The sequence below is a fragment of the Mastigoproctus giganteus genome, chromosome 11, assembly GCF_048544385.1.
Source record: "Mastigoproctus giganteus isolate SK-2022 chromosome 11, ASM4854438v1, whole genome shotgun sequence".
NCBI classification, from domain to species: domain Eukaryota; kingdom Metazoa; phylum Arthropoda; class Arachnida; order Uropygi; family Thelyphonidae; genus Mastigoproctus; species Mastigoproctus giganteus.
The window spans coordinates 4545451-4559467 of NC_143585.1; the positions used below are offsets into that span (position 1 = coordinate 4545451).

The 14017-nt window shown below is 37.8% G+C and overlaps 1 protein-coding gene across 1 annotated transcript in view; it reads right to left on the reverse strand.

The window, feature by feature from the left end:
• LOC150077659 (dual specificity protein kinase CLK2-like) overlaps positions 1 to 14017 on the reverse strand; it is a 377713-nt gene that overhangs the window by 24302 nt on the left and 339394 nt on the right. Inside the window, exon 11 of the mRNA XM_090384751.1 lies at positions 13643 to 13725. Within this exon, the coding sequence (XP_090240877.1) occupies positions 13643 to 13725 (83 nt within the window). The remainder of the gene's footprint in view (positions 1 to 13642; positions 13726 to 14017) is intronic.

Below are 14017 nucleotides of genomic sequence, written 5' to 3' on the forward strand. Positions count from 1 at the left end.
TCGGACAAAAATCCTTTACAGCTTTTGGCTTCGAATTCTTGGGAATGGGTTTGACGCAGTAGTGTGTCCAAAGCTGGGGCACTGTCAAGGAGTGCAAAATTTCATTAAAGATGTGCAGAAGAGCATTCACAATGAAGACACAGGATGTTTTAAGGATAAAAATGGGAAATCCATCAGGCCCGACAGTAGCTTTATTCAGTAACCTGTTTATTACTTTCAACAGATTCTCCTTCATGATATTAAGTGTTGACAATGCAGTCAAATCACGTAATGGGATGGAGAAAGGAGGATTCGATTCTTTATTTACGTGACTCTCACCAAAAGTATTATCGGCCCACTCAACAAAAAGACTTTCATCCAAGACAAAATACATTATTAATGGTTTGCCAGATGTTTGCTAATCATTAAGTACTTTCTTTTAAAGGGAGTAAATAGTTTTAGAGACAGTTTCAGAGTACCATCTCAAACGTTTAAACAACCACAGTAGAGTGATTTTTTTATTTAAAAAGAATTAACAGCTGTTCAGAAAACTCTTAACCAATAGAAAGTCTAGTTGTTTTAATGCAGAGGAAGTTATTTTTGACAGAAATAAAACAGAATTAGCTTTCTAAGGACTGAAATAAGATTTGAACTAAGCTCAAAGAGACCATTCAGTCCTTGTGGTTTGTCATGGCTATTCTCCCAGTGATAACAGCTAAAGTCTGCTTGAAAGTTTAAAATAGGGATATCAAACTCAGAAGTACTTATGGGTGTCAGAGGCAACACTAGTGTATACACAGCACACACCAGTATCATAAAAACTGAGAAAAATACATTAAATATTTTCACATCCTTCCCTTGCACAAAACTATGTGATATAGATTTTGTAAGTTGACAGTGCTGGGGGGGGGTTACCACATAACAAACATCAGATGGCGGTACATGGCCCAGCCACTTTGACATGCCCAGTCTAATATGCTGATGGAGTTGATATTCATGTCTCACTTGTGAAATATGTATGGCAATAGTAAATGTCTGGTCATTCTGCGGCAGTTAAATTCTCCTGTACTGCTGGGCTGGTGGAACTGTTGGTAATCTTGAGTATATCCTCATTAGTAAGGTTTAAAGAAACTATGAATGCCTAATTATACTGGAGATGCCCACCCAGATGCAAAGCAGAAACATCATGTATGATGTTGTACCTAAATCCTTGTAAGTAAAGGTTGAGAGGGTGAGCTAAATCCATAGAGGAATAGCTGTGACTCTATGACTCTTATTACTCAACTTTGCTTATTGGAGGCTTGAAATGGTGAAGCCCATGTTTAGTCTCTAGAGCAAAGTTTCCGGCATCCCCCCCCCCCCATACTTCTCCTTCAACCCATGCACCGTACTAAGTATTATAGGTTTTGATACCTTTCGTGTTTGGGGTTTTCATTAAAAAAAAAAAAAAAAAACAACCAATATTGCTTAACTGGGAGCTGAAACAGCCAAAACAATGTTCAGCTTTCAGAGTAAGAGGGACTTAAAAGATCGGAGGCCAGAGCTTGGATCTTTTAAACCCCTCTTACTTCTGACAGAATTTCAACTATCACTTTCCTAAACCACGATCCATCTCATTTCTAATAACTGATCATTCAGTGATTATTTACATTTTAATGGTAGTACTTGTGCATATGGCCAATCCAATATTCCTTGTCAGAGCCTTCCCAATCTGGAGAATTCTCATTCTGGTCTCCTTTGACTAAAAATCTCTTTACTCCAATCATTTGCTGTTTCTCACTGGGAACCCTACAAATCACCCAAACTTTTTTGACACCCTTTCCTTGATATTCACATTTCTTTAGTCTTTCTTAACAGTGAAGTAATTTTCTGTAATGATTTTAATGTTAATAACTCTAGCAGGTTATCATTAAAGAAACTTAAATATTAGTCTTTTTTCCAAAGGAGCTCTTCCTTGGCATTAACTGCTACAGTTGGCTCATCTATATGATTTTTATTTCTCTATACAACAAGTTCTATTTCAATTTCATATTTCTTGGTTGGACTACTGTTTTAAATAACCCAATGCTCATAGGGCCTGATGTAGCCAAGTGGTCAGGAGCGAGGGTGCATAGCACGAGTTCCTTGAGTGGACCGGGGTTCAAGTCCCCATGATTAAATATGATAAATATTTGTAGTGACAATTTATTGTAAACTCTACTGATTTTTGGTTGTCATGCCGGAGTATAAACAGAAAAATTTATTTATTTATCATCTCACACAATTTAGAGGTGTGAAATCCTTTATTTCTCATTCCATGCTAAAGTCTGATCCCTTGTTAATCCACATAATTATGAGTGCAGGTACTGAATATAAGTTAAGAGCTAAAAACTGATTTATTAATTTAGAATATTACTTCAATTTATAAAGTATTATACTACAGCATAACGAGGTCAAAAAAAGAAAAACAAAAAAACCAAAGACTAGATATAAAGTAACTAGAATCACATTACTGAAATTTCACATTATGTGGAATTAAAATTAATTAAAAAACCTTTTAAATTAATGAAAATAACATAACCAAATTCCAAAATGTGTACTTATAATTTTGCTTTATAAAAAGTTGTACAATTAAAAAAGGTGTTTCAAATTTATTTTTAACTGACACTCAATGGGGGAGCACAAACAATTTTGCAAGTTTTTGATAACATATGAATCCATGAAGTTACGTTTATTAAATTTCTTTTTCTTGTACGGATTATCCTTGAAATACAATAACAACTGCAAGAATACTTGTAACCTGCAGGTAGAAGTGGCTACTCTTTTTTTTTTTGGACTTGTGGAGTCTTTTCAAAGCAAGAGATTAAGGACATAATAGTAATAGAGGCATGTGATTGCAAGAAAGCAAGCATATGAGCTTATGTAGCATCAGCCAAAAAAAAATTCACACAACCATTTCCTCTAAAAGTTTGTCTAGTACCTCCTTGAATTTATTTAAGCTATCAACTTCCACAACGACAGATGGAAGTTTCTGTCGTTGTTCTTCCATCTTCCACTGGCTAAAGGCAAATTTCCACACATCTATTCTACAATTGTCTCTCCTCAATTTGAATTTATGCCCCCTTAGTTTTGTAATCTGAGCAAGTGGAAGAATCCCATCAGAATTCAGCATGCTCAACCCATTCAAGGCCTTATACACCTCAATCAGATCACCTCACAGGTGCCTAGTCTCCAGCCGCTGCAATTTGCAGGACTTAAGCCTCTCTTGATAAGAGGACCCTTCGTTCCCCATCACCAATCCAATCTTGTTGCCCTTCTCTGTACACGCTCAAACAAACTATACCCTTCCTAAAATGAGGCCTCCAGACGTGTAGGAGCAGTACTCAAGGCACGGCCTGACCACTGCCTTATACAAAGGGATAATCACCTCCTTTTCCCTGCTAGCAAAATTCCTGTATATCATTGACAAAACCCCATGACCTACTCTTGCAGCCTGTCTGCATTGCTCAGAAAATTTCATATCTGACTGCATAATTACTCCCAGGTCTTTTTCATTTTCTACCACCCTAAGTGTAGTATCACACACAGTTGGTACGTTCTCTAGGGTTACTTCTACCCATATGCAGTACTTTGCATTTGTCAATGTTAAACTTCAGTTGCCACTTCTCAAGCCCATCTGCTCAAATTTTCTAGATCCTGTTGATCCTGCAAGGCAAGAATATTTCTATAACTGTTTCTATGTTATATTTTTGACCCCAATTATGCTATATTCACTATTCCCTGAAAAAGCCAACACATTAATTAAGACTTGGTAAATTTCGCTAAAATTATAAATTAACAAGCCAATTTGCATCCCTTAATGTAGAGTAATGTTTCTTAAAATCTTATCAACAGATTATTTTTGTAAAACTCTCCAGTATCATTTTCTACATATGTTAAATCTCACATACCTTGTTTAAAACAATTGTAAACAAGTTATTAATAAATCCAAACTCGTCAGTTTATTTATCTTTATATCTACATTCAATTTTTATAAAGTAACAAACTGAGTCATATTATCAGTTATTAATGTATTATCTATTAATGTAATTTCAGGATTTATTGCCTCTTTTTAAGCTGGTTTGGTTTGAAGAAAGGATTTCATAGCAAATCCTTCACATACAAGGTGTGGTAACAAAGTTCCTGGACTCGTGCTGTTGTGGTCATGTTCAATGAGTTTAAAAATAAATGGAAGTGTAATGTTATAGTTCAAACTTCCTCCAACAGATGGTGATAGAGATTGTCCAGTAGTAGTAGTAGTGGCATGTGATGCAAGAAAGCAAGTGTATGAGCTTATGCAGCATCAGCCAAAAAAAAAAAAAAAAAAAAATCACACCATTCCCTCCAAATGCCTGTCCAGTTCCTATTTAAATTTATTTAATCTATCAACTTCCTCAACGACAGATGGAAGTTTGTTCCAGCAATTAACCACCTGCTGGCTAAAGGCAAACTTCCGCACATCTATTTTACATCTGTCTTTTCTTAATTTGAATTTATGCTCCCTTAGGTTCGTAATCTGAACAAGTGGAAGGATCCCATCAGAATTCAGTGTACTCAACCCATTCAAGGCCTTATACACCTCAATCAGATCACCGTGCAGGTGCCTTGTCTCCAGCCACTGCAATTTGCAGAACTTAAGCCTCTCTTGGTAAGAGGATCCCTTCATTCCCCTCACCAATCTTGTTGCCCTTCTCTGTACACACTCAAGTAAATCTACATCCTTCCTAAAATGAGGCCTCCAGACCTGTACGCAATACTAAAGGCATTGCCTGACCATTGCCTTATACAGAGGGACAATCACCTCCTTTTCCCTGCTAACAAAATTCCTATATATCATTGACAAAAACCCCATGACCTGCCCTGGCAGCCTGTCTACATTGCTCAGAAAACTTCATATCTGACTGCACAATTACTCCCAGGTCTTTTTCATTTTCTACCACCTTAAGTGTAGTACCACACAGTCGGTACGTTTCTCTGGGGTTACTTCTACCCATATGCAGTACTTTGCATTTGTCAAGGTTAAACTTCAGTTGCCACTTCTTAGCCCATCTGTCCAAATTATCTAGATCCTGTTGCAGTAGACCTCTGCCATTACTGTCATTAACAACCCTGCCAACCTTTGTATCATCTGCAAACTTCGACACTAAGCCTGATATACCTTCATCAATATCATTGATAAATATACAAAACAACAGAGGACCCAACACCGAACTCTATGGGACTCCACTAATAACATTAGTCCACGAAGAGCAGCACCCATTGATTACCACCCCCTGTCTTCTCCCACTCAACCATCCTTTTATCCATTGTAGCAACTTACTCATAATACCATTCTGCTCCAAGTTGTGCAATACTCTTCCATGTGCAACAGTGTCAAAAGCTTTCCTGAAATCCAAATATATATCAAAATTATTTTCTGCATCCAGTTCCTTTGTAACCACATCATAATATCCTATCAAATTTGTCAGACAAGACTTTCCCTTAACAAACCCAGGCTGTGTCTGAATTATTGCTGCAGTCTTGTCTAGATGATCCTGCAATGCATCTTTAACCAGTGACTCCATTATTTTACCTGGAACGAAGTTAAACTAACTGGTCTGTAATTACTCGTGTCACCTTTCGATCCCCCTTTGTGAATTGGGGATACATTTGCACATCTTCAGTCCATGGGGACCTCCCCTGAGTCCAAGGATGCTCTCATAATGACATGTTGCAAGTAACAAACAGTTTCATTAGTAACACTAATCGTGACTTTATCACTAACACTAAACATTCCATTTCATAATGTTGCAATGAGCAACAAATGAATATTAAATTTTGCTTAAAACTGGAAGTCTGCAAGAGAAATGTATGAAATGTTAAAAACTGTTTAGTTCAAAGACAGATGTGAGAATTTTTGTTGACAGACACCACCCAAGAAGTGGGTGTCTGTCAACCTCTCGAAATGAGGCCAGATCTGCAAAAATTCAGGAAGTTGTGGCAAGAGACATTATTGTTTGACCTCCAAAACGATGGCTGATAAGTTGAATATGAACAAGGAGACAAATTGTCAAATTCTGCATGAAGATTTAAGGAAAAGCAAATAGCTTCAAAGGCATACAGCCTCAGAAGCAACAAAGAGTATCATTATGTGAAGACTTTATCCAGACTTCTTAAGGCAATCAATTTCCTCAATTATATTGTCACTGCAGATAACTATTGGGAGTTTCAGTAAGACCCAGGGACAAAGTATCAGAGCACCCAGTGGGCATCAAAATCATCACAGAGGCCCAAAACATTTTGTTTATAGAATGTCCAGGAACAAGATGACACTGAACATGACAAACAGGGTGTGATTCACAAGGAATTTGTACCTGGAGAGAGAGAGAGAGAGAGAGAGAGAGAGAGAGAGAGAGAGAGAGAGAGAGAGAGAGACACGATACTGAGTTCTACATGTAGGTGTTTTTAAGACTACTGAAGCTCATTTCCTGAGTGAGGTCACAATTTTCAAGAGAAAGCAGCTGGTTCTTGTTGCAACACAGTGCCTCTATCTATTCTGCATCTGTTCTGAAGACATTTCTGATGAAACACAGCATTGTACAGATAAACTATCTGCACTACTCTCTTGAACTAGAACCAGTGGTCTTCTCACATGTGAAAACTGCCTTCAAAGGAAATAGATTTCAGGATGTTGAGGACAAAAAGAAAAATGTAACTCATGAACCGAACACCATCTCTTTGGAAGCTTTTGCTGACTCTTTTCAGAATCTTTTAGAATGATGTAATAAGTGCATTCAATCAGGTGGTGATTACTTTGAATTTAAGAAAAACTATTTTTGAGCTCCTTCACTTTGGGTTCTTTTAATGCACCAGTCTGGAACTTTATTGCCACACAAGGCACGTAACTAGAAGTGTAGTGGAACAGTAGGGTTTTAATTGTGATAAATAAGTAGCTCGAAGGTACTAATCACTTGTTAGGCACATATTTTTTGTTTTTAGTTAAGAAATCTTACTTTTAATAAGGATATAACAAATTTAAACTCTGCGATTGTAATGGTATAGCTTAATATATATCTTGAACTTGATAGCATAATACGTATCACTGTATTTAGGAATCTATTAGCTTAGTGTAGTATCGTCAGTTAATCAATTAAATTGATTAATCTTCTTTGTTAAATAAAATTAAATTGTATTTAAATGGAAATCATGCCCCAAACTAGAGCAGAAAGACAATAGGCACAAAGTAGTGGCAGTGCTGTGGCACAGGCAAGAACTGAAGGGGTGATTCTCCTACAAATCATGATCTAACATAATGTGCAATGTTTGTGGACTTTCTGGAACAGGAAATGATACAGCCAATAGGAATACCTTTTTCTTTTTGGTGCAGAGTATGTGAAGAAATTAGGTGAGTATTTGAGAGTTTGAAGAGTAGGGTAAATGCTGTTGAAGGAATCGACAGTGGGCCCATCAGGCTCTGAACTGCTCAACTCAAAACCAGAGCAAATAACATTTGTGCATCATGCCACAGAGTGTCAATTTGCAAAGCAGAATGCACTCATTCCACAAGAGGTAGTTATTGCGGGCGACACTATTATCAGGGAAATGGTAATATGTTGTGCAAGACAGACACGGGAATAGGATAAGGGTATGTGTTTTCTGGGGGGGCAAAAGTAGATGATGTTGTAGAACAGATATCTTTTAAGAGCATAAAAAGTGATACTGTTCTACAGGTTGGAACTAATGATATTAAGAGATCTGAGGGCTTACTTAACAAGTACAGGGCAATGTTGGAAAACTCCTGAGTGAAGATTGAATCTGAAAGTGTCTGCAATTCTGCCTACACACGACAGGAGGGACAACATGTTGAGAGCCTTGTCAATCAATTCTGCCCTGAAGAGGATGTGCAAGGTCACAGGGTTGATTTTTTCAGCGTGGTCTGGGCTTGATAATAGGAAAGATTGTTTTCACAGTGATGGGACACACTTAAATAGGAGAGGTGCAAAAATATTTGCTGATGCTACTAAGGCAGTGATAGGTGGATAAGAAAGCTGCAAACTTGGCCACACAGACTAATAGATTAGCTAGAGCCACAGGCAGAGGTGAAAGTGATCCTTGCACTGCTTCTACTGGAACAAGTATATACATGGGCTGTGTTGGGAATCAGACTGTCAGATAAGAAGAGAAACACATGGATTAGGCAGCAAACTCAAGTAAAGGACATTCTTATCAAAAATCTTATCAAACTAAAGAACTAAAATGGTCTTGGGCAGGACACATAGCTCGAAGACATGATGACAGATGGACTAAGAAAATAACAGAATGGTACCCAAGAGGAGCTAAGAGAAAACCTAGAAGACAACAACGGAGACAGATGAAATTCATGAGTTTGTGAGTAGTAAATGGATGGCCATTACACAAAACAGAAGGAACTGGAAAGTTGCTGGAGAGGCTTTCATCTTGCAGTGGATTGAAAATGGCTGATGATGATGTGTTGGGGTAACTAAGAGTAAGAACTGTACATGTATACTTGCATGAACACTAATGCGAATCACTGCAAATAAATTTGATGAATTTGAAGTAGTGATTAAGTCATCAAATGCAGACATTATACGGATAGTGGAGACATGGTGTCACTAAGGCATACGTGATGATGAATTTGAATATTTTGAATATAGGGAGTACAATATATTAGTATTAGTATTAGTAACGGCCGCATGGTGCAAGAAAGCCTATGGCTTATGCTGCACCAGCCAAAAAAAAAAAAAAAAAAAAAATCCGAACAAAACAATGATAAAAACAAAAAAAAAAAAAAAAATAATAATAAATAAATAACTAAATAATAATAATTAATAAATAAAAAAAAATAAAATAAAAAGGAAATTAAACCTATCATCCTATGTGCTTCCCTTACCCGAAAGTACTATCCAGATGACCTTTGAATTTCCCCAAACTGTCGGCCTCTACCACCCATGAAGGCAACTTATTCCAGTAATTTATAACTCGCTGGCTAAAATAGAACTTCCTGCAATCCAATCTAAACATTTCCCCCCGTAACTTGAATTTATGTCCCCTAGTTCTAGCATCATTTATAATCTTGAAAATTTTGTCCTCATTCATTTTACTGATGCCTCTCAGAGCCTTAAACACCTCAATCAAATCTCCTCTAAGGTGTCTAGTTTCCAAACTCTGCAACCCACATATTTGAAGTCTTTCTTCATAAGGACGCCCTTTTGCCGATCTCACCAGGCGAGTTACCCTTCTTTGCACCCTTTCAAGAAGCTCGATGTCTTTCTTCAGGTGCGGTCTCCATACTTGAACACAGTATTCCAAGTGTGGTCTAACATAAGCCTTATATAATGGGATTATCACGTCCCTATCTCTACTTGCAAAAGTTCGATAGATCATCGATAGGACACCATGGGCCTTCCTTGCAACCTGTTTACAATGCTCAGAGAATTTCATGTCTGACCGTATCGTAACACCCAAGTCCCTTTCCTCCAGTACTGGCTTTAGTTGAACTCCACCAAGTGAATAAGTTTTTTTGGGATTACTGTTTCCCAGGTGTAATACCTTACACTTTGTTGGATTAAAGCACAGCTGCCATTTTTCTGACCATTCCTGAAGTCTATCTAGGTCTCTCTGAAGAAGCTCAGCTTGACAGTGATCATTAACTACTCTCCCAATTTTAACATCATCTGCAAATTTAGACATCACGCCCTCTATCCCTTCATCAATGTCGTTTATGAAAATTAAAAACAACAGTGGTCCTAATACTGATCCTTGGGGAACCCCACTTCTTACATCAACCCAATCTGAGGAATAGCCATTTATCACAACCCTCTGCCTCCTGCCCTGAAGCCATCCTTCTATCCATCTAAGGATTTTCCCAGTGATTCCAACCTGTTCCAGCTTATAAAGCAACCGCTCATGTGGGACTGAGTCAAAAGCTTTGCTGAAATCTAAATAAACAATGTCGAAATTATTCCCTAAATCCAGCTCGTGAGTGACCCTTTCGAAATAGCGAACCAGATTTGTTAAACATGATTTTCCCTTTACGAAACCATGCTGAGTATCCTTGAGAATTTCAATTCGATCCAAATGATCCTGAATTCCACCCTTGATCATTGCCTCCATGATTTTCCCTACTGCTGAAGTCAGACTGACAGGTCGATAATTTCCAACTTCACTTTTAGAGCCACCCTTATGTATGGGAGATACATTTGCACTTTTCCAATCCAAGGGAATCTCCCCAGAGTCTAATGATGCTCGCATAATTAGCCTCAATGGTTCAATGCACTCGCTTGCTGCCTCTCTTAAGATTATAGGGTATATTCCATCAACTCCAGGGACTCAAAACTCCAGCAATCTACCAAGTGATGCACACCCGATTCGAGCCTCAAAACAGAAAAACCAAGTGCAAACTACTCTGGTTAAAAAGGACATTGTATTATTAGGAGACTCCATTGTCAGGGAAACGGGGAATATTTTTTGTAATAAAGATAGGTGGAGGAGAACCAGGGTATGTCTGCCGGGGCAACTATTGATGATGTCACCAACAGACTGTCAGATTTTAAAGGGGGTAAAGAAAATATTATTATTCATGTGGGGACAAACGATATTAAACGTACACGATCTGACGATTTGTTGGAAAAATACAGAACCATGCTGAGGAAATGTCGCGAGCTAGGCCATAATGTCTATGTGTCTGCAATTCTGCCCAGACACGACAGGAGGGATTATATGTTAAGAGCCTTGTGGATTAACTCAAGACTTGAAGGAATCTGCAAGGCTTTAGGGGGTAAATTTCTATCAGCATGGCCCACACTTGTAGGTAGAAGGAATTTGTTTTGTAGAGACGGGATACACTTAAACAAAGGTGGTGCAAAAGTGTTTGCCAGTATTATTGAGGATACCTTAAAGGTTCAGGGAAACTGCTAGTTAGGGGGGATGTGGGTAATACTGACACGCGTTTATCTGATAATATTGGTCAAAGTAACTCTTGCACATACCTCAAGAGTTCTTATCTGTTACCCCAACTGGACGTATTATCTAGATGTTCTGGGGGCTCAAACGTTTCACGTGGGCGGGTAGCTAATGCCAGGGAAGAGAGCCTAAAAAACTTCAAGGGTTGTGTTAGGGTTGTTAAATATACAAGAACAGTAAATCTTAATTGTTTATACAGTAACGTTAGAAGTGTCGTCAATAAAATGAGCGAATTCGAACTGCTGGTTAAAACAAGTAACGCGGACATAATAGGGCTTACAGAGACGTGGTGCCACCCGGAAATTGGGGATGATGAGTTTCAGTACGGCTTGTATAATGTATTTAGGAAGGATAGGTTAGATAGAAGGGGTGGTGGGGTAATGCTTCTTATCAGAAGCAGCCTGAGTGCGACGATAGCTTTCCCGGATTCAGACGTCTCACATGCTAGTATAGAGTCTGTATGGTGTGAGATAGTTGGAAACAAAGGTATAATGCGAGTAGGAGTAATCTACAGACCAGGTGATTGTGAAGATTATGACAAAAGCCTCTACATGCAAATGGAATGGGCAAGTAAGCGTCAATGCCTTATTATGGGTGATTTCAATCTGCCTCTAATTGATTGGAGTAAATGGGAAGGAAACTCGACATGGGGAACAAAATTTTTAAATCAACTAGATGACTGTTATTTGTATCAACATGTCAGGGAAAATACTAGAGAAAAGAATATCCTAGACCTCATCATCACACATGAATCAGATGACATAACAGGGCTGATAGTAGAGGAACCAGTAGCAGGAAGTGATCACGGAGTTCTACGGTGGATGATGACGAGAGAGGTAGCAGAAGTAAAAGGCAAAGGAATGGGTTTTAATTTCAGAAAAGGAAATTACGATGCCTTAAGGTACTACATGGCCTCTATTAACTGGGTAGATATCGCGCAGAGAATGAATACAATTGAACTGTGGTACGCTTTTAAAACATTAATCACAGATGCCTTGAATGCGTATATACCATTAAAAAAATACTCCACGAGGAGGGTTCCAAGTTGGATGACTAGTGAAGTTTCCGCATTACTTGAGCAGAAAAAGGTGGCATGGAAAGGTTACAGAACAATAAAAAGTACTGAAGCCTATAACAGCTACAAGGTGATGTGTAATAGAGCCACAGAAAAGGTTCGACAGGCAAAGGCAGTTTATGAGAAATCACTAGCAAACAGAGCAAAGAGGGGGGATAAAGAATTCTTCACATATATAAATGCCAAGAAGAGCAGGACAAACCAGATCGGACCTTTATGTAAGGGAAAGGGGATAGTAATAAATACACCAGCTGCCGTTGCAGATGAACTCAACAGTTATTTTGCATCGATATTTACAAATGAAAAGCCTTTTGTGGCAAAGGGAAATTGTGGGAGCGAAGTTAAAAAATATGTAATTAATGATATTGAAATTTCGCAAGATTATTTAATGAAAAAACTTTCGAGCCTACAGACCAGTAAGGCTCCTGTACAAGAAGGACAGACAGGACACGAGGGATGGAGGGGTTATGCTCTTAGTTAAGAAGCATATTAAATCATATTATAAAGTGCATCCAGTTGACATGAGTGACTACTGCAATGCTGAGTCAGTCTGGTGTGATACAAGCACTGGGAAAACAAAATTGAGAGTAGGAGTATATTATAGGCCGAATGACTGTGATGAGTATACCAAACAGTTATACAGAGAAATAGAGTGGGCCAGAAAATCAGTATGGGGGATTTCAAAATTCCAGATGTTGACTGGAATTTGTAGGTTAGTCACTCACACAATAGCAAGATGCTATAAGAAGCAACAAGAGGAAGCAGTACCCTTGATCTGGGTTATCAGCAGTGATTCTTCATGCATTAAGAAGCTACAGATAAAACACCCACTGGATGGCAGCGATTGCAGTATACTAATATGCAATTTAATTAGATACAACTAATTTCAAAGGTAAATGGAAAAGCATTCTTTCATAAGGGCGATTACAGTGGTCGCAGACAGTTTTTAAATTCCATGCAGTGGGACCAACTGATGTTACCAACAGCAAGTTCTAAACGGGAAGCATTGAGGGAAGTAAACATAGAAGTTACTATGCTTTTCATACCAAAGAATAAATACTAGTCAAGACTAGGACCTAAATGGATATCAGACACCTTACAGAGAGGAAAAGCATAGTAACTTCTATGTTTACTTCCCTCAATGCTTCCCATTTAGAACTTGCTGTTGGTAACATCAGTTGGTCCCACTGCATAGAATTTAAAAACTGCCTACGACCACTGTAATCACCCTTATGAAAGCAAATACTTTTCCATTTACCCTTGATATTAGTTGTATCTGATTAAATCAGGTGATACAGAAGCCTATGATATATTCAAACAGCCAGGCCATGATAGTCACACCAAGTATTATGGTAATTTATTACTTATTAAATGTCCAGCTTCAAGGTTTAATTACTAATTTTTCATTATTCTATAAAAATATTTATTAAACTACTGCTTAATCAAAAATTACAGAATACTGATATCAGCATATGGTATTAAACAGAAATGCATATGATTCAAAACACAGGAAACACATTTTCTCGTCATTAAATTTAGTGCTGAATGAAAGTGAAGGTGAAAGATATCTTTAAATATAGTAGCATAATTATTTCTTATAGCACAAACCTGAAAGAGTGTGATACCCAGATAGAGTTCAAAAAGGATACAACCAATGCTCCAAACATCACAGGGTTGGGACCAGCCCAATTCTAGAGTTAAAAGAAAAGTTATTAATGCAAAATTACATTATCCTTAATTAAAGTTAAAAAAAAATTTTAAAAATTACCTTTCATGCAAAATGCAATTTTAGAACAATGATATATATGACACTGATATATATATGTATATATGACCTTTTATATGACATCGCTATATATTAGTACGATAGGGTAAGACAAAGGGATATTTCACCAGCAGATGAAAGACTGATTATATATGAACAATGCTTCAAATGAACCAACATTATGAATGGATTCCCTCAGGGTTCTGTGCTGTGCAAGG